General features: G+C 32.0%; 3 protein-coding genes across 4 annotated transcripts; 1 reads left to right on the top strand and 2 right to left on the bottom strand.

The window, feature by feature from the left end:
* Positions 1 to 1,905: 1,905 nt before the first annotated feature.
* Positions 1,906 to 10,440, bottom strand: LOC117911437 (protein LAZ1). 2 transcript variants are annotated; one of them, XM_034825813.1, is made up of 9 exons: positions 10,327 to 10,435; positions 9,679 to 9,953; positions 9,513 to 9,569; positions 7,570 to 7,678; positions 5,501 to 5,685; positions 5,301 to 5,389; positions 4,948 to 5,209; positions 3,311 to 3,559; positions 1,906 to 2,669 (listed from the first exon to the last, which is right to left on the bottom strand). In XM_034825813.1, the coding sequence occupies exons 2-9, from the start codon at positions 9,826 to 9,828 to the stop codon at positions 2,322 to 2,324; spliced, it is 1,449 nt and encodes a 482-aa protein (XP_034681704.1). In that variant the 5' UTR covers positions 9,829 to 9,953; positions 10,327 to 10,435; the 3' UTR covers positions 1,906 to 2,321. The 2 variants fall into 2 exon arrangements, with proteins under 2 accessions (XP_034681704.1, XP_034681705.1); XM_034825814.1 differs by lacking the exon at positions 1,906 to 2,669 and having other exon boundaries at positions 3,419 to 3,564; positions 10,327 to 10,440.
* Positions 10,441 to 17,992: 7,552 nt separating this feature from the next.
* LOC117911359 (U-box domain-containing protein 15-like) lies at positions 17,993 to 20,663 on the top strand. The gene is made up of 4 exons (XM_034825705.1): positions 17,993 to 18,455; positions 18,549 to 18,665; positions 18,868 to 19,293; positions 19,389 to 20,663. The coding sequence occupies exons 1-4, from the start codon at positions 18,150 to 18,152 to the stop codon at positions 20,463 to 20,465; spliced, it is 1,926 nt and encodes a 641-aa protein (XP_034681596.1). The 5' UTR covers positions 17,993 to 18,149; the 3' UTR covers positions 20,466 to 20,663.
* A 446-nt stretch (positions 20,664 to 21,109) lies between these two features.
* Positions 21,110 to 23,066, bottom strand: LOC117911360 (small nuclear ribonucleoprotein SmD3b-like). Its single transcript, XM_034825706.1, has 5 exons — positions 22,855 to 23,066; positions 21,871 to 21,923; positions 21,722 to 21,788; positions 21,582 to 21,638; positions 21,110 to 21,487 (listed from the first exon to the last, which is right to left on the bottom strand). The coding sequence occupies exons 1-5, from the start codon at positions 23,011 to 23,013 to the stop codon at positions 21,425 to 21,427; spliced, it is 399 nt and encodes a 132-aa protein (XP_034681597.1). The 5' UTR covers positions 23,014 to 23,066; the 3' UTR covers positions 21,110 to 21,424.
* Positions 23,067 to 24,972: the final 1,906 nt, after the last annotated feature.

Below are 24,972 nucleotides of genomic sequence, written 5' to 3'. Positions count from 1 at the left end.
ATAAAGTGTTTTCAAAAAATATTTTTTATTTATTTTTATTATTTTTATTATTTTCATTTATTTTCTAAGAATTGTTTTAAAAAATAATTATATAAATACAAAAAATGATTAAAAATAAAATATTATATATAAAAGTTATTTCGTAAATATATTTAAAAATATAAAAAACAAGTTAAAAACATTTTAAGTTTCCCAACAAATTTTTATTTTATAAAACATTATATAACAGTTTTTAAAAACGATTCTTAAATTTTTGTTTCTCATGACTGCTTTAAAAAATAGTTACCAAATAGAACTTAAGTGGTTTTTTAGAAATATTTTGTTTCCTGGGTTTTTTTAGATTGGATTTTTAGAAATTTAAAATTCTTTTTATATTAACATTAATTTTTATAAAATTATATTTTAATATTAAAATAATTTTTTAACCAATAATATTAAAATTTAGGTTACGTGAGAAACAAAGTCCATGGTGGAGTATGACAGATATAAAATGCTACAACTAATTGTTAATGATTTAGAGACGTGTCACATATATTTATGGACAAGGAAGGATATTTATACATGGGTTGGATGGGTTGGGAAAAGGCCATTGGTTGTTGAAAATCCTCAATGTTAGCTTCCGAGAATAATTCTTAAATATAAATTTTTTTTATATAAAAAAATTATCTGAAAATTAAATTTCTTAAACTTATTCTCAGTATCAATGAAATATTTAAGTTTTCTATTATTTATCTCATTTCTAGAAATACTAATATTATATTTTCAAGAAATATTAAGAATATATTTGATTTTTGAGGAAAAAATAGAGAGAAAGATTAATGAAAATAAAAAAAATAGATTCAAAATCAATAAATTATTTTTATATCTTTTTTCAAATTCATTTAACTTATTGTTTTTTTCCGTTATATAAAGATTAAATAATTTTAAAATATATAAATTTTTAACTAATTTTAATTATATTTAATTTTCTTTTAAAAAAAATTATGGTAAAAGTAAATATAAGAAAATCATTTTCTTTAATATATTTTTTTTCATACTTTTGGATAACCAAACATAACTTAAGAAAAATTTTAAAATGATTTTATCATATTTGAGTATATCACAAAAACATAAAAGAAAATCAACTATAATTAAAATTAGTTTAAACATATATATATATATATATATTAATTATTTAATTTTTATATCAAAAAATTAAAAGAAATAAAATATATGTAAAATAATATATAAAAATAATTTATTAATTTTAAACATTTTTTTATTTTTATTAATTTCTTATTTCCTCCTTATTTTCATTCCCATTCACTTTCTCTCGAATTTCCCCGGAACCAAACATAACCTAAACAAAAAACACGTAAAGTCTGATTAAATTTTTTCTCAAAAGCTATCTAAGGTTTCAAAATAAAGTCTTAAAAACATGTTTTTCAGCTCAAAATTTGTTCAACACAGGTTGAAAAATTGTTTTATGGAAAAATCAGTTGACAAATAGACCTATGATTCTAAATTCATTCAAAAAATATCTCTACACACCCTTAACAAAATTGTAGAGATGAAATTATCACAATGTCCTTCTCTTCCTCCACTCCCACCCCAACCCTTAACCCTAACAAGCTTCTCATGGTCACCACAGTGAGGTTCTGCTTTGCTAAGAAGTGAATGCTTTACCCTTTTTTCCTTCAATAACTGAGAATCCACTGAATAGGGGGATTAATACCAATCACAAAGCGAACTGGGATAATATAAGTCTCCCCCTCTGCCCTATCACACTCAAAATACTGGGGAAACTCAAAGTCTGGATCTTTGATTCATTGCCCCAGAAGGCACCACCCAAGAGCTACATTCCGAGGGCATAATAACAAGACAACATTGAAAGACTAATGATGAATTTATGACAAAGAAAGGAGATTTCTCAATCAGGTAACAGTTCAATTGTAAGGCAAGACAACAAACACATTTCATTCAAGTTAACATCTGTTCAAAAACCAGAGTGAAGATTTTCTCAATTAGGCAATTTCACCCTATCCACATGCTCTATACAACATACCCAAAAGCCCATTCAGTAAAGTAATGGTAAATGATTCCAACCCTCTGAACAAAGGAATTCACCACTTGACAAGAAAAAGGATCCCGATAGCAAAAAATCTTGTGAAGCAGAAAATTGCTCTGGTGAATCACCCACTATCCAGCCTCTGCCTGGGAGGAAAATCTTGAAACTGTGAGGGAATATTGATATATGATTTCTTTTTTCTTTTTTTTAGCATACCTTAAACTTTTCTTTTGACCTCTTTTCAGTTTGGCATGAGTATTGTGTGTTGTCTTATCTAATCTTTGGTAACCCATCTGCCACCGCGGATCTGATATGCACTATAACTTTGATCACTGCTGCTTTCTCCCCCACTTTCTCCACTGGTATATCCTGATTTTCGACGATGCTTCTTTCCCCTTGAGACCCCACTATCACTAAAGCTCCCATTTAATAGGGGATCGTCTATTCCACGGATCACTCTTCGTGTGGGTGTTATGCAACTGTCATCCTTTGTTTTTCTCTTTTCCTTGTCATGCCTCTTTATGTTCTGAGAGATTTTATGTAATTTCTGATTGAACTTTGTGATTCCCTTCTCCACAGGCTCCACTGCTTGGTTTACAGTGAATTTCACATCATTCACAATCTGCATAAAGAAAGCAAAACAGATGTTCATGAGGAGCCACAACCAAAAACATTGTTTCAAAAGATTTATCTGGTAAAACATATTCATTAAGGAGTGTACTACTACTACTACCACTCATCGAAGCAGTACGTGGGATGATGTATTCCAGTTTTTACCAAACGCATGCACAGAGAACGTTAGATTTCAATTGAGAGGATTTCCATCTGTAAAAACTCTTTAAACACAAAAGGGGACGACTATGGGAAAAAAGAGTAAATGTGTCGTTTTGTCACTCACAGATAGTGAACAGTGTTTCTTTTTTTCCATTAATTATTGAAACTAAACAACAGAAAACAGTGTTTAGAATCTTCAGATGGCTCTACTGTTACATCTCAACGCTACTGCAATACCCAATTCTCCATCGCCCCCAATGCTGATGGCAAAGTCACTGCTGCCACCATCCCAATGCTAGAAGTAATAAAAAAACCTTATGTATATGTAATTTAACTTGCTTCATTTCTATGATGATGCATTATGATACCCTTCTATGAGGCTGAAAAAGTTTTCAGTTTTATCAAACTGCAACACTCTTTTGGTTTAGTAATTTAATTAGCTCCAGATGCTCAGAGTAGCAAAAAATTGAAAGTCTGAAGAAAGCTTACATATCCACCACCACCAATGAAAACATCCCGAACACTTTCTCTGATAGTCATTCCACTCCTGATGTCAATGTCAGGGTGGGGAAGGCGTAGTTTTGTTGGCCGCTCACTGTCCCTAACCTCATCAGGATCCAGAGGATCGGTAGATGCATAGTCTCCAAGAACCGAAACACTTCCAGATAACCGGTCTCCCATTAGCTCATAAGGCTTGGCAGGGAATACATACAGGTGAACAATTGAAGCGATGCCCATCTGTGCTGGATGAATACATGAACCTGTTAAACTTTAGTTTTGTATGAAGATGACATTACCAATAAATTTTGCAGCATATAGGCATAAGATAAGGAGTTCACAGTTGAGAACACACGTTTATAGGCATCCATGGAAACCTTTACCGCATCTATTTCATTCCAAAGTCTATTTTACAAAATGATAGCAGAGACAGATGATTAATCTAAATACCAGCAAACTTCCCCATGCCCTTGAACTCATCTAACCAATGGCTTCAATCATTGCAACATAGAAGTACTCATTAATAGATGTGCATCAAAACCATACAAAATTATCTAATGCAATTTCACAATGAGATTCTCAGCTTCAGTTTGTTATCATCCCATATGTGAATGGTGTCATCTGGAACATTCTGTAAGAGAGCTAACAGCAAAGTATCAGCACTGCATCTAGCTAATATATAACAATATGGGACCTGACAAACCCAGAGTCACAATACATCTTGCTAAGACATAACAGTATGACACCTGACAAAACATGAATGCCCATATCACACTTTCACAGTTTCCTTTATGAGAATTTTCTCAGTTTCCTTTCAATACTTTAAAACAGTCAGGAAGAACATCTCATATGCACCATTAAAACAATAACTACAGTAAAGCTAGCCAATGGTGCCACATCCACCACTAATAAAATTAAGATTAGCAAAGTTCTCAATAATCACCAATCATATGTTAAAAACCAATCAATAAATGCCTTGTCAGGCACTTCCTGAGATAACATGTGTCATGTTTCTCCCCATCACTTGTTTATAAACTTAGATACATGCCTGCCATTGTTTGCTTATGAAATGTACAAAGAATGAGTATACTGCAACTCTCTTTACGACCTACTGCAGTATCAGTGCATCTTCAAAACCAAAAAATTTACCATCTATTGATGCCAAAGTAATGTTCGAAGCTAATGTCATATGCTTATGAAATTTACCATACAACTCTATTTCTTCCTTTTTTTTTCCCATAGGAAAATTAAGAATAAAAAAACGCGTCCATATAAATACATCCCATGCACCAGTTAAAGTGGGAAAACAGTTGCAGCAAAACTCGAAACCGTGAATCCAAACTGTCCATTACAGAGTCCCAATTCAATATTCATAGTGATCAAAACATGTATCCTTTTCATAAGGGAAGATCCCCAAAAATTAGCAGTTAGTACAGGGTAGTAACAATAGCCTCTGAATACCATTATCAATTGTGGGATGAAGGGCAGCTATCAGATTTGTACAATGCTATGCATAAGAACAATACTAGTAATAAAAATTCAAGGAATATCAACCAATGTGCTGATATAATACATACAATCATGCATCAGAGAAAGAAAAACCAGATCCAGCCAAAGAGAAAAACTACCTCTATACAAATGATGAAGTCTTGGACACTGGATTTCAACTGTAAGCCTTGAGCAATAGCACTCTTAAATAAACCAAGGTCATAAAGAAGAGCAATCGCCACACCTTGCCACCATGTTAAAAACACAATTGATTTAAATGTTAGAAACTTAGCCAATGGTTTTATGTGCTCCAATTCATCCTTTGTAACAGTATAAAACTGAACTAAGCAGTACAGAGCCCATGATTGACTGAAATTTAGAACCACTGCTATGTAAGGATACCTACAAAAACAGAAGTCTACAACAGTAAGAGACATCCAAACAAATCAAGTTAGCAAAAAATTTTCCAACAATTATTTCCAAACTATCTTACCCACATCCCCATTTAAAGTCGCCTTCACAATACAAGCTGAAGGCTTCAAGAATTACAGCTAAAATAGCACTCAAAGACTTTATTATCATCTGCAAAACAGTATAAATAATTTGCTTTCCTGTTAGTGTGAAGGAAGAAGAAAATGGATAACAGCTAAAAGAAGCAAGAAACAGGAGCCAACACCATGAAACAAAACATACATATTGAACAATGCCAATCTTGATGACTTGGTAAAACCATTGACCAAGTTTCCATGGTTTTAGGAAATAATTCATTGGGAAAAGATGCTTTACTGTTCCCTTTTCACAATTGTTCTCTAATAAGGGAGTTTTAGAACTTGCTCGTCCTTGCCTCTCCATAAATTCGATAGTCCTCTCTTCCCCACCTTTGGAAAAAAAATATACAATAATGAGAAAAGCAAAAAGGGCCTAACTAAGGTTGAAAGAGAAGGTTAGAAAAAAGGAAATAAATACATATATAAGAATAAATGATTGAGGACTAAGAACCAGATCATTGAAAAAAAAATGAAGAAGCCTATAAAAAAATTATGAAGCAAATCGTGTGTCATCAATCGACAAAGATTTGAAACTAACAAACAAATTTGGAGGTGGACAGGATGGGAGTTGTGAACAAACAGAAGTGCCATGTTCAACATAGATCTTGGATGATGGCAATGAGGACTCCCAAAAACCAAGAGATAGGTGCACAACCAGATACATGCAAGTACAAAGTGGTATACATAATTCTCATGGTTGCCAGTGTGTAAGCAACAACCATGAAACTGAAGTCAAATAGTTAAATTAGAGGCCAAAATATAATCAATATAGAATATTTTTTGGCAATGAGTGAACATAATTCTTGTGTCTGCCAATATGTAAGCAAGAATAATGAAAATTGAAGTCAATAAGTCAAATTACAGGCCAAAATATAATCAATATAGCAAAAAAATTTTGGCAAAGAGAGAACAATGAATCCTAAATTTCAACGTTTTAGATTGCAACTTTGACGAGAAATTACATAAGGGCATTACCATTGTTCGATTCCTATTTTGAGGCGATGAACAATCACTACTGAGCATGCCACAAAAGCCCTATAGCATGCTCACCACTGATTGAGCACAAAATATTATGAAAGTTCAGACAGCAGGTTTATTTCTCACAGAATCATCCTTGAAGATGCCTGAAGGCCCAACATCCAAACACTAATACATTTTATTAAATCAATAGCAGGGCTAAAAGGGAGAGTGCTATGCAGATTGGCTGCTCATTGATAGTGGGCATGGGAAAGACACAGGTCAAAATCTTCTTGATTGGCTTGAGAAGAAAGTGGCCCACCACTGTCCAAGGGACACTTGTTGAGATAAATGAATTTCACGTCTCATTAATTGTGAATGTTAATCTCCAAACCCCTATAAAAGATATCAATTCACCATTTGCACAAATGGTTTGAAACCATAAGAAAATGACTCCCTGAAAATCTTGCTCACTGAGTGGACCTTCAGGAATTCTCTTTTTTTTTTTTTTTTTTTATAGGAAACGACAAAGCAATATATTAATAGAAAAAAGAAGTACAAGAGAAGGATGAGGAATCCTCCCACCAAAGAAAACTAGTCTACAAGAAACCAAAAATCAGAAGTTACACTGTAATAACAAACAACTACTCTAGGCTAAACCAACCCATCGGAACTACATGCCGCTAACCAATCAAGTTGTAACACAATAAGGGGGGTTCCCTTAAAAACCTTGGAACAAAAAGCCCAAAGAGAAGCAAGGAAAAAACATAGAGTCCCAAAGACTCTTTGGATTACTTGCTTTATCCTCAAAAATAGAGTCCTTGCTTCAGGAATTCTCTAAGAGTTTTTATCCCTCCACTAGCAAGATTTTCCTCAGAATCATTGCCAAATCTTCTAATCCCTTCTCACCTATTAAGTTACTCAACTCTCTCATCAAGCTTGGACACTTCACATGCTATCCTATTCTCTTAACAAGAAAGCCTTCTCAACAAAAAGTAAACAAATAAGAAAAAAAAAAAAAAAAAGGTTTCTTTACTAAGACCAGAGCATTTCCAAAAATAACTTTTTGAAATGTCTATTTAAGAGAGAAAATAATGTTATGAGAGCATATAGAAACTAAGATCATGGAAGCATAACAAAGAATAAACAATATACCTTTATATAACATTATAATCTAGAAATAGAATGGAGATATATTAGAAGCCAAATTCCAGTGTAAGATTTCAGCAGTCATAAAAGCTCTTTAAAGGGGCTTACCCAAGCAAGCAACAAGGTATCTCCCGAAGCAATACATGGCAAAGGCTTCATAGCAGTCACGTAGTATCGCACAATCAACACTGATTGATGGATTCACCAATGAAACAAACTATAGACATAACCCATGTTAGGGGTAGATATTCCATTAAAGAAAAGAAGAAAATACAGAATTTAGAAATAAAAATAAAAATAAAATTCTCCCATAATTTCATGAACATATAGCACCAACAATTAAGCTAAATACATTTATATGGTGATTAAACAGTAACAACAACTGAACAAAATAAACAAGTGAAATGAAATCTTGAAACAGTTAAGTGAAATTTCAAATTCAAAAGTGCAGGTCTTTGCATGGGTTTCCCCGCAGTATACATGATAATTTTAAATCATTTTTGTAGTTCAAACTTATCCACTATATGTTTCATTTGGAGATTGACTTAATTACTGTGTAAAAAAATAACAACAGGAACCAAAGTTCAAGTTTCGACAGATAGGATAAACACTTTGGTTTCAAGCATACAATTCATTTCAAAGACTAAAGCTTCCAAAATTTTACTCTTTGATATTCATATATGTCAACTTTCATGCCCATTTAACTTGGCCCAAACTAATAAAATAATATTTAAGATTTCAGATGAAAAGAGCAATATTTGAGTTACAATTTGGTCATGGAGCTCATTCATTTTTCCACAGCCAAAAATAAATTCCAGCAATCTGAATGAGCCATGGGAGAAGTGTCAAGACAAAAATAAAAAAGAGAATGAAGGGATGAAAATGATCCAAATCATCAATGCAAGTCCATCAGAAGGTCATTACACAAAAGTGGCAGGAGTATAATTTGGCAGGAGACAAAGCAACTGCAATCCAACTCCACAGACATAACTTGGAGGGGACATTCTAGACACCAAGACACACAAGAATTAAGACATGTGAATTTCCCCTTTGATGGAGTCCATCAAACCATGAATGCTCTTGGAAATTATTAGTTCCTTTCCTCCCAAAAGAACCAGGGCAGTACACATAGAATATATTCCCAAAAGAAACTATTGTAATCATCACCAAAGTCTGGAAAGAATAGAACTGAAAAGGAAGCAGTAAAAAAAAAAACACCTTGAAGAAGAAAAGATTCCAGCTAGCCAGAAGAACTGGCTCCAAAACAGATGTTACCTTGCAAGGAGGAAAAAAAGATGTTTCTCTCTTTCTTTCTTTCCTCTGATAATGGAGAATCCACCATGACTGAGAGGCATTTATCCCAACTAAAAGCAAAGCAAACCCCAAGTGACATAGGCCTGCCTCTCTATCCTACATCACTTAAATACTAGATAGGCTCAAACTTGAGACCTCTTATTCATTGCCAAAGGGCACTACTTTTGAGCCATACCCCAAAAAGAACTACTTTACAATTATGGAAAAGGGTTACACTGATTCAACCCTTTTTAGACAAAGTGAATTCCTGAAGGAAGAAAATTTTAACCCTCTTCCTTAGGAAGCACGACTCCTTGTTTCTTTTTTAGCAACTGTTGAAGCAAGTATTGTAAGTTCTAGAGAAGCCTTAGCAAATTCAAATGACTTGGAAAACAATAGAGATATTAGTTCATGATATATTTGATAATAACTAATAGGTCAAAGTAAGGATTTTTCAGGAAAAATGTCATTTGATTGAAGAATATAAATATTGGAATGGGGACTTAAAGATGACAGCAAATGGCTGGCATGAAGGAATACTAGTGAAATACTTGCTGGAGATGAAAGCTAAAAAGCTGAGAATATACCATTTAATCCATTCCTGACTATATATTTTCTGCAGAATATTTATTAACTTATCTTTAAAAAAAAACCACTCACACACATCCACCCACAGGTTCTATTCACCAGCTCACTATGGAATGAAGATTCCACTCATCTTTGAGATTTATATAAAAAATGACTTCCCACAGGCTTACCGATTCAATTGCATAGCAAGGAACCATTAAGATGACTCCGATCAAAAACTTTTGCTCCTGTCAAGTGAGAGCAAAAAAAAAAGCAAAGGTTAACCAAGTAAATACACCAAACAGAGCATATATCCAAAGACAAAACTATGAAATTGTAATTGTGGTGGAGCAACACCTCGGGATTCTTGTATGAAGAAAGGTGCTCAAATAGAAGGTACATTGAGAGGGAAAGAGTGATAAGCACAAAGACACCAGCAACTAGGCTCGCCCATGTAGGCGTTGAGGAGCCCAATGGGTTGATATCGAGAAACCCTGTTAACTTCATCAGCCACGCTAACTTCTAACTGGCCAATACTCTCAAAGATAACCCGCATAATGGTATCACCAATCTCCAAATCAATACATTTCACAACAAATCAAAACAGTTGATGACCGTAGCACACCATGGACCTGTTAACATCCACCGCCCATGATCAACACAACTAAAAAAGCCACAAAACTCTCAGTCTAGAAATACTCAATCTAAAACAACTACTGTTTCAGCATAAAATATTCAAGAACTACTTCCAATTCCCATATAAAGTATTCTTTGTCCTGTTCAGTAAAAAACCTATCATCCTCCACAGGATTGAGCTCGTAAAAATCAGTGATTTTAATAAATAAAAAGACCATATTTTCAAGAAAAATATCAATAATCAATAACCGATCGCCCAAATACAACTCCGCAACCGAAAACGACAAATTAACGATTGACGTAATCACAGTAAGGCGATTGGACCGAGAATAAGGTTTCGGCGACGGGGATTCCGAGTTCGAAGTATACCTGATCGGAGTTTCCACCGGAGAGTCGCCGGAGAAGGCGAATAAGTAGTTGCAGAGGTAAAGCTTCGTGGAGTTGGAAACCCTAGAGAAGTTTGAAAGGAAATGAGGCTCGGACCCGGATCACGGGTTTTCACTTGTGGGCCTCATGGACTTGCCACCTGGCTAAAATTGTTATTAATTTATATCTAATTTGCAAGGAAAGGGCTCTTAATTTCCATAATTACAGACTCATCCTTTCTTCTTTTTTGTCCTACCGAGGATGCTTGTAAATTATTTCCTATATTTTTAACATAGCTTTAACTTTTAAGCCATAAAATTATTTCATTTTTACCAATTTTTGAAAATACATAAATATGCTTCCAAAAATTTTAAATGTTATCCTTTGTTTGGATATACTTTCTTATTTCCATTTTTAAATATAATTTTTATATAAAATATAATAACTTTTATATATATAAAAAACAATTGGAGATTTATATTTTTAAAATTTATTGCAAAATTTGAGTTAGTAAAAATAAAATATCTATTTGATAACTGTTTTCGAAAATAATTCTGAAAAATATTTTTTTAGAACTGTTTTTTAAAATTATTTTCTGATTTTTGTAAAATAAAAGTCTTGAAACCTAAAATGTTTTTAATTTATTTTTAATATTTATTAAAAAATAATTTTTATATCTAGTGTTTTATTTTAAATCATTTTACATGTTTCTATTGTTATTTCTTTAAAAAAAAATGAAAATGATATAAAACAACTAAAAGATGTTTTTTAAAAACAGAAAACAATTTTGTTGTCGTACAAACGTGTTTTTTGTGTTTTTATTACAAAGAACGTAAAATTATTCTAAAAAATCGTCCCCAAACACACTCGCAATTTCCTAACATACCCTTTAATTCTTATTTACATTATGATTAAATAAAGAGAAAAAATTTGAAAATAACAAAAAAAAATGTGAATAATATTTTAAACAAGTTCTTATTTTAAACAAAATTTTGTTTTGTTTATATGATGGAATCATTATCGTGCAATAAAATAATTCCCTTTCATTTCAAATCATCAAATTTTCCTTTCAAGTTTCCCCTTCATTTCAAATCAGCCATCAATTTTCCCATTATTAAAATTAAAAATAATGATACCATCTTAAACCCTAGTGTGCTCTTAAAAAAAATGCAAATAACCTATATTATGAAAGAAATCCATTGTTTGTTTGGTAATTGTTTTTTAAAATAGTTTTGAAAAACATTTTTTTTAATGTTTTATAAAAAAAAATATGTTAGAAAACCTAAAATGTTTTTAATATATTTTAGTATTTTAAATATGTTTTTAACATATTTTAATATTTTAAATATGCTTTAAAAATAATTTTTTATGTCAAATATTTTATTTTTAATCATCTTATATCTTTATATAATTATTTTTTAAAACAATCCTCATAAAGCAAACGAAAATAATAGAAAATAACTAAAAAAATGTTTTATAAAAACATTTTAAATCATCATCAAAATAAAAATAATTTTCTCAATTTTTTTTTCATAAAAATATTATACATTTATATTCAATTTAAAAGTTACTAAAGTATTTTTCAGATGTTACTTAAATACTCTAAAAATAAATAAAACTTCTCAAAACTATTTTAAAAAATAACATTTTTCATGATAAATTACAATAAAATTGTTTTCTATCAATTGTGTCTTCCAAATTAAAAAACTATTTTTTTAAATATATAATAGAAAAATACTTTCAAAAGCAGTTACCGACATACCATAAAGGTTTATTTAGTGATGTTTAAAAAATAGTTCTCAATAAATAATAAGTTTAAAAATACGGTTCTTTCGTGTTTTTGGGATCAAAATTTTATTTTGAACTCAATTATAATAAGATGAATAATGATAATCAAATAGCATTCAGGTTCGAAGTGGGTTTATAAAAGGGAGGAATTATGTAAACATGCATTATTTGCAAAATATGAATGAAAAATGAATTAAAACAACTATAATTCTCATTTCATGTATAGGAATAGTGTCCACCTTACATTATCCCAAAATGCCCTTACATGTATTTTGGTTTTAAAGTACATTTGTTGATTAAATGATATATCATCTTCATGTGAGTTGGGCTAGCATATAAGGGCGTTTTTGGGTAATATAAGATAATATATTGTTTCAGTGCATGAAATAAAATTTATTTTTCCCAAAATACACTCCCCCGTAAACATGCACCTTCTTGGGCTCGAAATTATTATATTTTAAAATTTATCATATATTTAAAAAATCATAAATCAAACATAATTTACACAAAATTAAATATTTTAAACTTTATTAAATGGTACATGGCATAGCTTTGTTCCATTTTGACAAACATTATAATAATATTTTAAATTATTATTTTCTTCCTTCCGATAATAATCAAGATTGTGACTCAACCTTTGGAGGCAAGATAGGTGGCATTTGTTGAAGAACAATCTCGAGAAAAACAAGAATAATCCAAGAATATCTAAGTAAGATTATGCATAACATGAAAAATCCTTTGTAAGTAGATAAAGAAACCACAAGGAAGATTTCTTCATGGACAATAAAAAAAGGAGAATGTCACTCATTATCAGATACTATACAATAAATGAAAACATATATTAATACTTGAAACGAAAATCAATCATATTGTAAATATAAAAAAATCGAAATAAAATATAAAAAAATAAACGATCAAAGCTTTCACAAAAGATTGAAGAAAGAACGTCCATATGCAAAGTTAAAAGAATATTTCACGACAGCTTCATCCTGATATTTAATGTTTGGGCTGTTTTTCTCATGCTGCAGATGTTTGGGCTTAGAGAGCCCAAAAAGGATAGCCCAATATGTGGCTGAAGAGACCTTTTATGGCCTGAAAATCCTAGCCCATCATAATGGACCCACATTTTCTGGCCCATCAGCATGTATCATTCCAAACTTGGATGCTCATGCTTCAACAGGCTTATCCGCGACCAAAATCCCATACTTGTTCGATGGCTTCCGATGATTTTTATGCTCAATCCCTTACATTGCCTCGTTGGCGCATAGGCTCGAACACTTGGAATGTGGGGGTCTTGTTCTAGTGAATCAAAATTACGTTTAGAGTGTGTTTTACATTGATTTTAGAAAACGTTTTTAGACTTTTGAACACTTGAATAATAAAAATTTTCAAGTATTAGAAATGTTAAAAGTTTTTCCTATAATTACTGTCAAATAGATTCTTAAAATGTGTTTTGACAATGATTTTATGAAGTGTTTCTAATCTTTTTAATACTTGAAAAATAAAAATTTTCAAATATTAAAAATGGTAGAAACACCAATCACTACCAAATGCACTCTAGTTTTTTTATACTTGAAAGATAAAAAATTTCTTGTGTTAAAAATACTAGAAATACTTTCTAAAATCACTGTCAAACGCATTCTTAGAATGTGCTTGACAGTGATTTTAGGAAATATTTTTAATTTTTTTAATATTTGAATGATAAAAATTTTCAAGTGTTAAAAAGATTATAAACGCTTCCTAAAATCATTATCATAGTCCATTTTGCAGTGATTTTAGGAAATGCTTTCAATATTTTTAACAGTTGAAATTTTTTAACATTCAGGTATTAAAAATATTAGAAACATTTTTCAAAATCACTATCAAATACACTCTTAAAATGTGTTTGACAGTGATTCTTAAAAACGTTTCTAGTTTTTATAATACTTGAAAGATAAAAATTTTCAAGTATTAGAAATGTTAGAAATAATTTTTAGAATCACTATCAAATAGACCTTTATTATTTTGTGTTTGGTTCTCGAAAAGTGTATATCCTAGCATATTATATTTGATTAGATAAAAAATATGTACCTTAAAATATCAAATGGATAATGTAATAATACAAATAATGAAATATGTTATGTATATTCATATATTTAGTTTGTAAAATAAATAAAATAAAATATATATTAATTTTTAATATCCAATATTTGTTTGAAATAAAAAAAATATATGGTATTTCAATATTTTCTATTAAAAATATATAAAATTTATTTACTCATTTGACAATATTCGGGATTAAAATATTCAAAATTTTATTCAATATGTAAAAATAATTTATATTAAATAATACAAAAAAATAGTATTATTTTATAAATAGTTTTTAGTTCGACTTTTTCAACCACAAATTTAATTTTCTAATCATTTTCTTTTACTTTTCAAAATAAATAATATAAAAAATAAAAATTGATAAAATTAAATAAATTTATAATACATCTTATGTGTAGATTCTATATCTTAAGATTAGTATATCGTATATTTGATTAAATATAAGATAAAATAAATTATATCATTCTCTATTATCTTATCTCGTGTTATTTCTAACTAAACAAACAGGAACTTAAGCCATATTTAGCTCACTTTTCTAAAAAAAGAATGAAAGGAAGTTAGAAAGAATAAAAACGGGAATAGAAGAAAAAGGAATGAAATCATTAATTTGATTGAAATATTTACTATGTAATTATAAAAGAGAATAAAAATAAAGCTAATTGGAGGGCTCAATTGTATAATTTTACCATAATACCCTTATTCATTTTATGTTAATTTAATGCTTAGATTTAATTTGTCTTATCTTATTATCTTTTCATAGTTTTGTTTGATTATATAGATTTTGGATTAAAAAAAAAAACTCCCATTTTTTTTAAATGTAATTATTTTTCAAAATTCAAGTATTTAAATTATTTGTTTATATTTTTAATAATAAAAATTATTAGAGACACTTTATAATCTAAATTGAAAACGGGTAAATGGGGCGGATTTTATAGGATCAAACCTATGGGAGTTCATGAATGATAGAAGGGAATAAAAAAGAAAAGAAAAGAGAGAGAAATAAAAATAGTAAATAAAAATGAAGTACAAGAACTCATATTTCAAATGAGCAAATTCAAATTTAAAAAGGATCTTTTTGATTCTCGAGCAAAGAGATTGATTAAGAAAGTGTTGTAAACTTCATTATCATCCCAGAAAACAGAAATATGATGTTAAATCATATAAAGAAAACCTGTCAATTCCTTTAGAGAATGTGGATATACCTGAATCCATTGGAAATCTTGAAGAAATATGATTCTTCTAAAGCGATAGAGGAAGAAACCACCTTAAGTTTTTTCTCTTGTGATGAGAGACAGGAGAGGAAACGTTATGTATTTTCAGAAAAGGGTTGAATCGACACCAAACTTTTTGATTCCTTATTTATTAATTTTCTCTATGTCTTAGGGATCATACCCATTGGACTGTTGGGCCACATGTGTCTTAAGCCCATCATGTAAGACACATGAGACTTGGGCTCTACACACAAGGTGACCCATACTTAATAACAAATATAAATTAAATATATATGAATAGTTTAATCATAAACAATTATTAATATATATGAGTCTATAATTATTCTAGCAGAAAGATTTCCTATTCTTATTATAAGGTCCAAATTTGATCCGTGGTAAAAAGAATAATCTTCTGCTTTGATTTGAGAATAATAAAAAATAAAAACTATTCAATTGGAACATGAAAACGTGACTGAATTAGTCCTAGTGACTCTTCGGGACAGAGTGGAAGAGAGAGATTCTCAAACGAGGAAAATGATCTAGTCACTTCAAAGGAATTGAATAAGAAATCATACAAGGTGGAAATCTCATGTGCAGTACAATTAATACTTTTATTATCCTATAACGATAGATGTATGATATAAATTCAACTTCCCTCTCCAATAAATTTTGAAATAATATATGTTATCAAATTAATTGTGAGGGTACAATAGATCTAAATTTTGTCCCCCAATGAAAGGGAAAGATTCATTGCCTTTGGAAGATGAAAGTCATTATCTCATTTTGGGGTAATGGCTTTCCTAAAATATTGAGTGGGTCATGTATTTTTTATCTTTTGATTCCAAAATTTCTAAGTAAATAATGCAATAGAAGGAAAGAAAATACTAGAGGTTGATTTTGTTACAATGGACTTGGAATAATTCAAAGTTATGACCCAAGGGGGAAAAGGAAAAGGGTTATACCCGAAGCCAAAACCCACTTCTTAATTTTAGGCATTTTTTTTTTTTTTAAAAGGGGTGGAAAATGCAAGCTAAGATTCCTCAACCATGGACCAGGGTTCAGGGTACAACAACCGGAGTGGACTTGACCCATTGGGGCTAGATAGAAGGCAACATGAGCTGGAACCCATTAACTCACAACCCCTTCTTTTCCAGAGGTGGACCCATGGTGGGCCATGACTCAGACTTGACCCAATCAAGGCCACCCAAATGGTGGAGTCAAGGACAGACAAATGGTGGGCCATGACTCAGACTTGACCCAATCAAGGCCACCCAAATGGTAGTCAAGGACAGACAAGCCTCTTGGCCTTCTGGGAATCACTATGTTAAGGCCAATTGGTCAACCTAGCCATGTGGGGTGCCCCTAAATTATAGGTCACTCCCCCTTCCCTTCTCTCCATGATTCCAAGGACTCTGAATTTATGACCTAACTGCATCATGGGCTTTGATACCTCCAAAGTGTAGGATTTTATTCTATTTTATTTTTTTCTTGTCACCATCCACATCTCCACATTTCCACATTTAGATATAAAATATTAAAATAGAAGAAATCATTCAACCTTCTTTAATATGATATTAGATTAGGGTTTAAGGTCACAACCATTAACTTCATATGATGTTTCAATAGGGTTTTATGGGCCCAATTCTTTAGTTTTTGAATGTTAACTTTTCTAATTGTACTTTAGGGCAATCTCAAACTAGTCATAAATGTGATTAGCTACCATTCCCTATTTTTTTTAAGAATAAAATAAACAATAATCATTTTTATATAAAATATAAGGATTTTACATTAAAAATATAATAATATTTAAAAAATTAAGATATTAAAATAATTTTATTACCTCAATTTTTTAAAATAATTTTTAAGACGAAGAAGATTAGGATTCCAAACAATGCCTAAGGCTAGGTTTTATTTCCGATAAAATAACAAAAATAGAGGAAAAATAAAAGAAGAAGATTAAAAAATATAATAAATTATTTTCATGTATCATTTTAAATTTATTTTATCTAAAAATTAAATTATTTAAATATATATATAATTTATTTTTACTTTTATTTTAATTTTAATAAAAATATATAATAAATAATTCGATAAAGAAAAGAATTAAATTAAACATTTTTTTTAATGATGGGAATAATAGGAAAATGATAGAGATGAGAAAGGGTCCCACACGGTTTTCTTTGACACGTCAGACCTATCCCTAAGTGATTGGAAGCATGTCCCACGCACTATATTTAAGAGGAGCACTCGTCCCGCAAACTGGAGGCTCCACCCACGGATTTTCTTGTCCAAGAAAATCCACAAACTTTCCGGGAAAATTTTCTTCTAATAATAAATTAAAAAAAATAAATTAAAAAAAGAGGGAAAAACCAGTGGAACCCACTCCACAACAATGGAAAAAGGGCATGTGAAGACGCGTCCCCTTGTCAAAAAACCGCGTCATAGCCTGTTGAACCATAACTGTTTTTCAAATTACTATTCTAATTTTTGTAACCCAATATCGCGCGAAAATAAATACTACCGTTAATCAGATCCCCAAATAACCGGTAAAAAAAAGAAGGGAAAAAAAAAAAAAAAAACCCAAGGGATAGGGAAAAGAATCTACTATACTATGTCTTCACTCTTCCCACTTTATTTTCTCGGAAAATGGAGCTAACCCTTTTCCTGGAAAGCCACATTTTCCTGGGAAAATCCAAGATCTTATAACCCAGAAGGAAGTTTGGCTTGTGGAGTGAGAAAATGGAGGGAGAGACGGGAGAGAAGGGGAGTGTTTGTGGTTCTTCAGAGGGAGATGTGATTGGGGAAATGATGGAAGTGATCGAGAATGTGGGATCGTACGTGGGGTTCAGGAGAACTCAGAGGAAAGAGAGTTTGAATCTTGTGAGGAGGTTGAAACTGCTGGTGCCTCTTCTGGAGGAGTTGAGGGAGCTTGGGACTGCAGCAGTTTCAGGGGAGGCTTTGGGGTGTTTGGCTGGACTGAAAAAGGCACTTGTTTCTGCTAAGAAATTGTTGAAGAGCTGTAACTACGGAAGCAAGATTTACCTGGTTTGTCTCTTCTTCTCCACTTCTCTCACACACATTTCTGCAATTGGGTTGTGTTCTGATTCAGTGTTTCTTCTGTTTTCTTTTCTTTCTCAGGCACATGAGAGTGAGGCAGTGGCGGTTAGATTTCATGCTGTCTACGACAAATTGAATCAGGCATTGGATGATCTACCCTACAATGATCTGGGAATCTCTGATGAAGTGAAGGAGCAAGTAATTTTTTTCCCTTTCTCAAGTAGATCTACTGTTTGCAGATAGATCTGCACAATGAGGCATAGTAGTAGGAGAAAAAGTTTTGTTTTTTCAAGTAGTGATTTGGGGTTTCTGCTAGGTTTAGCACATTTCATTGTTATGTAATGCATGGTTTTCGGGATTGGGAGCTTCATGTACTGATCATATTAGTTGTTGATATCAGGCTGAACTAATGCGAATGCAACTCAAGAGAGCAAAAAGACGAACAGAAACACAAGATATAGAGTTAGCAATGGACCTGATGGTTGTATTCTCGAAGACGGATGACAGAAATGCAGACACTGCGATATTAGAAAGACTTGCGAGCAAGTTGGAATTGCGTACAGTTGCAGACTTGAAGGTAGAAACAGCAGCTGTTAGGAAACTTGTAAAAGAAAGAGCTGGGTTGAGTGCAGAGGCCAGTCAGCAAATAGTAGAGCTTTTGGGAAAGTTCAAAAAACTGGCTGGGATGGAGGAATCCAGTGTGCTTGATGGTCCAGTTTTGTCGAGAAATCTACAGAAGTGCCCATCTTTGGTGATTCCTCACGAGTTCCTCTGTCCAATCTCGCTGGAGATCATGACAGATCCTGTTATTGTTGCAACTGGACAGGTAATTTCATATGAACTTATGAAAGTTTTTGCATCATTCTAGCTATGTTATCTACCGTAATTCAATCAGACATTCTTTTTCCTGGCATTTTAAAGACTTATGAACGGGAAAGCATACAGAAGTGGCTGGATTCAGATCATCATACCTGCCCAAAGACAGGACAAACTTTAGTCCACTTATCGCTGGCACCGAACTATGCCCTTCGCAACCTAATTCTGCAATGGTGCGAGAAGAACCAGTTTGAGTTGCCCAGAAAGGATATTAAAGCAGGCTCTAATGGCTCCTCCATTCAAGTCAAACAGAAAATCTCTTCTTTGGTCCAAAACCTATCATCATCTCAACCAGATGTGCAGAGAAAGGCCATTATGAAGATTCGGATGCTAGCCAAAGAGAACCCAGATAACAGAATTCGTATTGCCAACAGAGGAGGAATCCCTCCTCTGGTTCAACTCCTGTCCTATCCAGATTCCAAGCTTCAAGAACACACTGTAACAGCCCTTTTGAACTTGTCAATTGATGAGGCAAACAAAAGACTCATAGCTAGAGAAGGAGCCATTCCAGCTATAATTGAAATTCTGCAGAATGGAACAGATGAGGCCAGAGAAAACTCTGCTGCAGCCCTCTTCAGCTTGTCAATGCTCGATGAGAACAAAGTAATGATTGGGTCTTTAAATGGGATCCCTCCCTTGGTAAACCTCCTGCAGGATGGAACAACCAGAGGGAAGAAGGATGCAGCCACTGCCTTGTTTAACCTGTCACTCAACCAATCCAATAAGTCGCGAGCCATCAAGGCAGGTATCATACCAGCATTACTTCATCTGCTCGAGGATAAAAGCCTGGGAATGATCGATGAAGCTCTCTCAATTTTACTGCTTTTAGTATCACATCCTGAAGGGCGGACTGAAATTGGAAGGTTATCATTCATTGTAACTCTGGTTGAAATCATGAAAGATGGGACCCCGAAGAACAAGGAGTGTGCCACATCAGTCCTCCTTGAGCTGGGTTTGAACAATTCATCTTTCATTTTGGCTGCACTGCAGTATGGTGTGTATGACCATCTGGTAGAGATTATGAGATGCGGAACCAACAGAGCCCAGAGAAAAGCAAATTGTCTTCTGCAACATATGTACAAATGTGAACACATCCCATGGAACTTCAATGTAGGAGCCTAGCTACATCAATTCATGTCAGTTATGCCCTTTCAGATACGCATTTGCACCACAAAGAAGTTTTAAGTGTATAGGAATGATGTTAATCTAACGAATTTTGGTGACATGTAGTGTGATTGTTTACAAGTAAAACAAATTCTATGATGTATTGAAGAAACAAACTATCGCCATACTATAGTATCTACAGTCATTTTTCTACAAGTTCTACAATCAAAGTTTCATGTGCACATTGCGTATTTGCCACCAGGCCTTACATATAATACAATACTCAGCACAGAGTGAAGAATATGTCTACCTAATGCAGTAATTGCATACAACATTGTGAATTAACAGCTAGGAACTGATAAGAAACAAGGCCATCAGGCCAAGCAACTCCCATTTCTCTCTTCTGCAGGGATGTTGATTAAATGGATTGTAGTCAATCTAATGAAGAGAGAGTTTCAGACTTAAAATGAAACAATGCAAACACTAGATATGGACATAATATAAATCCCATTGCAGTCCTTGGATTTATATTTACTAGCCAACAGTATCTTTGCCAGGCATGTTATTAACATGCTTTTATGCATGCCAGCATGTTGCAGCAAGCTTCATCCATGTCATTATTTTACTCCAAAGTTTCATCCCGTAATTGTATGCATACAAAGTAAAGGCAATACAATAAATGACTGATAAAAAATCTCAGAACAGTTTGCTTGTTTAATGGCAAAGTGATGTTTCTGGACCTTACAAACGTGGGGACAAAGTCAATCCCAAATTGAAGATTACTGCTACTAGATTCCAGATATTACATCAGACAAGATAATACAAGACATTTGCTACGAATGAAACCGTCACATATATCCGTATTCTTAGGTCATTGAGATAGATCCTTTCCCCGAAAAAAAACAAACATTGGAAATGATAACTATGGCATGAAAATCCTCTGACAGCAAATTGACAGAATCTCATCCAGACTGAGATTACCTCCGCCCAGGAGGTGCAACTCCCCTACCAGGTGGTGCACCACGGCCAGCAGCCTGAGCCTGTAAAGAGAGTACCAAAACCATTTTTAGAGAAATCACAAGAAACCAAAACACGAATGAGAAATGAGAATCAAAACCAGAAAATAGAGCTTACTCTTGCTCGCATCGCAACAGCACGACCACGGCCAACTCCAAGAGCTGAGCCCTTGCCCTTCAAGAAGCAAGAAAATCAAATGGATGTTCAGAACAAGATACTAGAAAATAAGACATGATAAGCATTTGCATCAATAATACCTTAACTCTAGCATCAAGACGCTTGAACATTGGAGCATTCTTCAGCATATCTGGAATGACCATGAACCTGAAGTGGATTATCATTTTGTATCAGGATTAAGCAGCACTAAATTCCTAAGAAATTACTCAAATGAAGAAAATTCAAGTACCTGACTTTGCTACCACGGATAAAGACATGCTCAAGTTGAGAAACCTTTCCATCCTATAGATGAGAGAAGGATGTGAGCAGCAGAAAAAAGGCTTAATAAAGAGAAATTTTGCCCCAGAGCTTTGTTAGTTCCATAATACTTAAAACTAGTACAATGTTATATTTCATGCCAGATTTAATGACACATATCACACAGATATATATGCCAAAGTTCGACTCTGTAAATGAGCCCAAATGCATAGCTCATTGTCAGTCATCCATTATTCTGTAATTATAAAATATAAAGAGAAAATGAATATCTTCCATAGAAAGATCTGTGGAGAGAGTGAAACACCATTTTGATTGTTTCACATGGTAGTTCTGGTACGAAAAAAAAAAAAACCAGCATTTTTTAATTCTTTTTCTGTCCTGATTATTACCTAGAAGATTTAGGAAAAGAAAATGAGAATTGAATAAGCATAACAATGCCCTAAATATCAATTAAGATGGCCCTAATATCAGTATAACCCTGAAGAGGTTCTCTTTCAATACGATTTTTCCTCAAAATTCTTATGAACTATTTCATAAGAATTAGGGCATTCAATCAAATGAAATTGAATCAGCAGAAAACTCATCCCACAAAGTAACCAAAAAACAAAAGAAAAAAACAAAATGCACAAAAAAATCAACCATCCTTGGCCTTATTTGGGTAGGTTTTGAAGCTTTTTAAAGCATCAAGATTTCCCAACGGGGTTTTCAAAGGGTTTCGGGAATTCTGAATGGTTCCTCTTTAGCGCGGGTTTCAAATATTCAAAATACCTAATCTCCGGGCATCATCACGGAGGTTCAAACAAAGAAAGAAATTAACCGACAGCCCGTTTGTTTCCCGAGAAAATTCATTACCACTAAGCCTGTAAGTAACTAAAACAACAAAAAAATAGGATCCCATGTTTTATTTTTCTGAGCTAAAAAAAAATATTATAGAAAATTTCATATAAAAAAAAACCTTAGCGGTGAAGGTGATGTTTTCGAGTTGGCAATTCCAGTTGTCTTCGCATTCGATCATGCTTCCTCTGTAGAGTTCTCCACTCTTGAGCTCCACTGTAACCACATGCCCTGCAGCTTCATGAAGCAGCTTCACCGGAATTCCCAAGCTTCTACTCATCCTTTCTGCTTCTTCTTCTTCTCCCCCTCTCAGTAAAACCCTAAACCCACGCCTCTAGCCCTTTTAGTTTTTGTTCTCGTTTCTACTTCTCCATCATGCAAAACGCCGTCGTTTCGGTCCTGTCCTTGGGACATTTTGTAAGTAGTAAATACCATTTGAATTTTAAATTTTCAATTAACCCTTATACTTGTAGTGTAACTGTTTATTGTTTTGGGAGATTTATAATTCTTCCAAAAATTATAACTTACTGTTCACTTAAATTTTGAAAATACTTGGACAGGTATTTGATAAAAACTTAATATTTATTACTTATATTTTAAGTTAATTTTAAATTAAATTATACTTATATTATCAATTTAAAACTTATTACTTAATTTTTACTTCAAGTATTAAGATTATTTAACAAAATTAACTTAATATTTATTCTAAATCATCAAATTAATATATTTATTTTCATAAATTATAATTAGAGCAAAAAAGTCATGTAACCGTGTAGGTCTTGAAATAGCAAAATAGATTATAAAGATAATTAAGGTAAATGACGATAAAAATGTAAAATAAAGATATTGATTTAAAAATAAATTAATTATTGTTACTTATTACTTCAAATTATTTTTTACTTTAAGTTATGATATTAAGTCATTTTACAAAATATACTTAATTTATTTAATAACTTAATTTAAGTTATTAAGAGTCCGTTTGACAATGATTTTAATAGAAATGTTTTTCTTAAAAGTGTTTCCGTGTTTTTATGAAAAACACTTTTATGAGAATCAGAAAAAATGATTCTAATAGTGTTTTGATAATATGTTGTATAAGTATAAAAACATTTTTAATATTAATAAATTACCAAAAAGGACATATAATTTTAATTACAAAAAGAAAATAATATGATAAACAAAAAAACTTTTCAAATGAATATATATATATATATATTGTTAAAAAACTAAAAATAATTTTTTTATTTAAATAAAAATTTTAAAAATGTTTACAAAAATAATTGGATTAATAAATAAATATCAATCATGATATAACAAATTATTTGATTATATATTAGTTTAAAATTAATAATTTTTTATCACTATAATAAAATTTTAAAAAATATTTAAAAAAAAACATCTAAATCAATAAAAAAAAACATTGAATAAAAGATAATTTTCAAAATAAAATAATATATGTACCTATTAATTTCTCAAAAAAAAACTTTTCTAATTAAAATTAATAATTTTTTTATCATTATAATAAAATTTTAAAAAATATTTACAAAAAAACATCTAAATCAATAAAAAATAACATTGAATAAAAGATAATTTTCAAACAAAACAATACATCCCAACTTATAGCAGATTGAATACATATCATCAAATACATATCATCTTCCACTTTGAATGACTTTACGACCAATCATTGAACACCTGGTGGATGCAAACAAAGTGGGAACTGAGAATACTTGGGCGTATTGCTGATTTCAACTCCTGAAAATCAAATGATCTTTCCTCATAAACCAAGGATTTGAATACTGATATTATGATTGGAAAAACTGACATGTTACAACATGCATAAATGGGACCGTTGTTCTTCTCAATTGAAACTGTTGTTCCCATTATGCTTCCTTCAACCTCAACACAAAGTTCGTAAATAGACTTAACCACACGGTTCATATATGCATTCTCATTTGGAATTGATGGCAACATAGGTTGACCTATGTTTTCAACAATGTTAATTCTCAAGAACTCGAGCAAATAGAGGGGGTAGAACAATTCGTGATCCAGATTGGGCATAAAATCTCAAATCCAAACGATTCGATTTCTAGCTGAACAGAGGGTTTTCCTACTATGCAGTTTCGGATGGAGAGCGATGGATGAAGAGAAGGAAGGAGAGAGGTATGAGTGAAAGGGAAAGGAAGGTATCGGGAATCACTTGGGGGCATTTTTTGAATATTTCAAAATTTTTGAGGTG

The sequence above is a fragment of the Vitis riparia genome, chromosome 3 (assembly GCF_004353265.1).
Source record: "Vitis riparia cultivar Riparia Gloire de Montpellier isolate 1030 chromosome 3, EGFV_Vit.rip_1.0, whole genome shotgun sequence".
Taxonomy (NCBI): Eukaryota; Viridiplantae; Streptophyta; class Magnoliopsida; order Vitales; family Vitaceae; genus Vitis; species Vitis riparia.
The sequence above is the reverse complement of the archived record's forward strand: the minus strand, read 5'-3'. Positions and strand labels throughout refer to the sequence as shown.

Coding starts and splice junctions, on each gene's coding strand:
- LOC117911359 (XM_034825705.1), top strand. CDS start 18,150: ATGGAGGGAGAGACGGGAGAGAAGGGGAGTGTTTGTGGTTCTTCAGAG. Junction 18,666..18,867: donor CTGATGAAGTGAAGGAGCAA/GTAATTTTTTTC, acceptor TGTTGATATCAG/GCTGAACTAATGCGAATGCA. Junction 19,294..19,388: donor TTATTGTTGCAACTGGACAG/GTAATTTCATAT, acceptor GGCATTTTAAAG/ACTTATGAACGGGAAAGCAT.
- LOC117911437 (XM_034825813.1), bottom strand. CDS start 9,828: ATGAAGTTAACAGGGTTTCTCGATATCAACCCATTGGGCTCCTCAACG. Junction 9,570..9,678: donor CTTCATACAAGAATCCCGAG/GTGTTGCTCCAC, acceptor CTCACTTGACAG/GAGCAAAAGTTTTTGATCGG. Junction 3,560..4,947: donor ACTTCATCATTTGTATAGAG/GTAGTTTTTCTC, acceptor CATCCAGCACAG/ATGGGCATCGCTTCAATTGT.
- LOC117911360 (XM_034825706.1), bottom strand. CDS start 23,013: ATGAGTAGAAGCTTGGGAATTCCGGTGAAGCTGCTTCATGAAGCTGCA. Junction 21,924..22,854: donor ACATCACCTTCACCGCTAAG/GTTTTTTTTTAT, acceptor TCTCATCTATAG/GATGGAAAGGTTTCTCAACT. Junction 21,789..21,870: donor ATCCGTGGTAGCAAAGTCAG/GTACTTGAATTT, acceptor AATCCACTTCAG/GTTCATGGTCATTCCAGATA.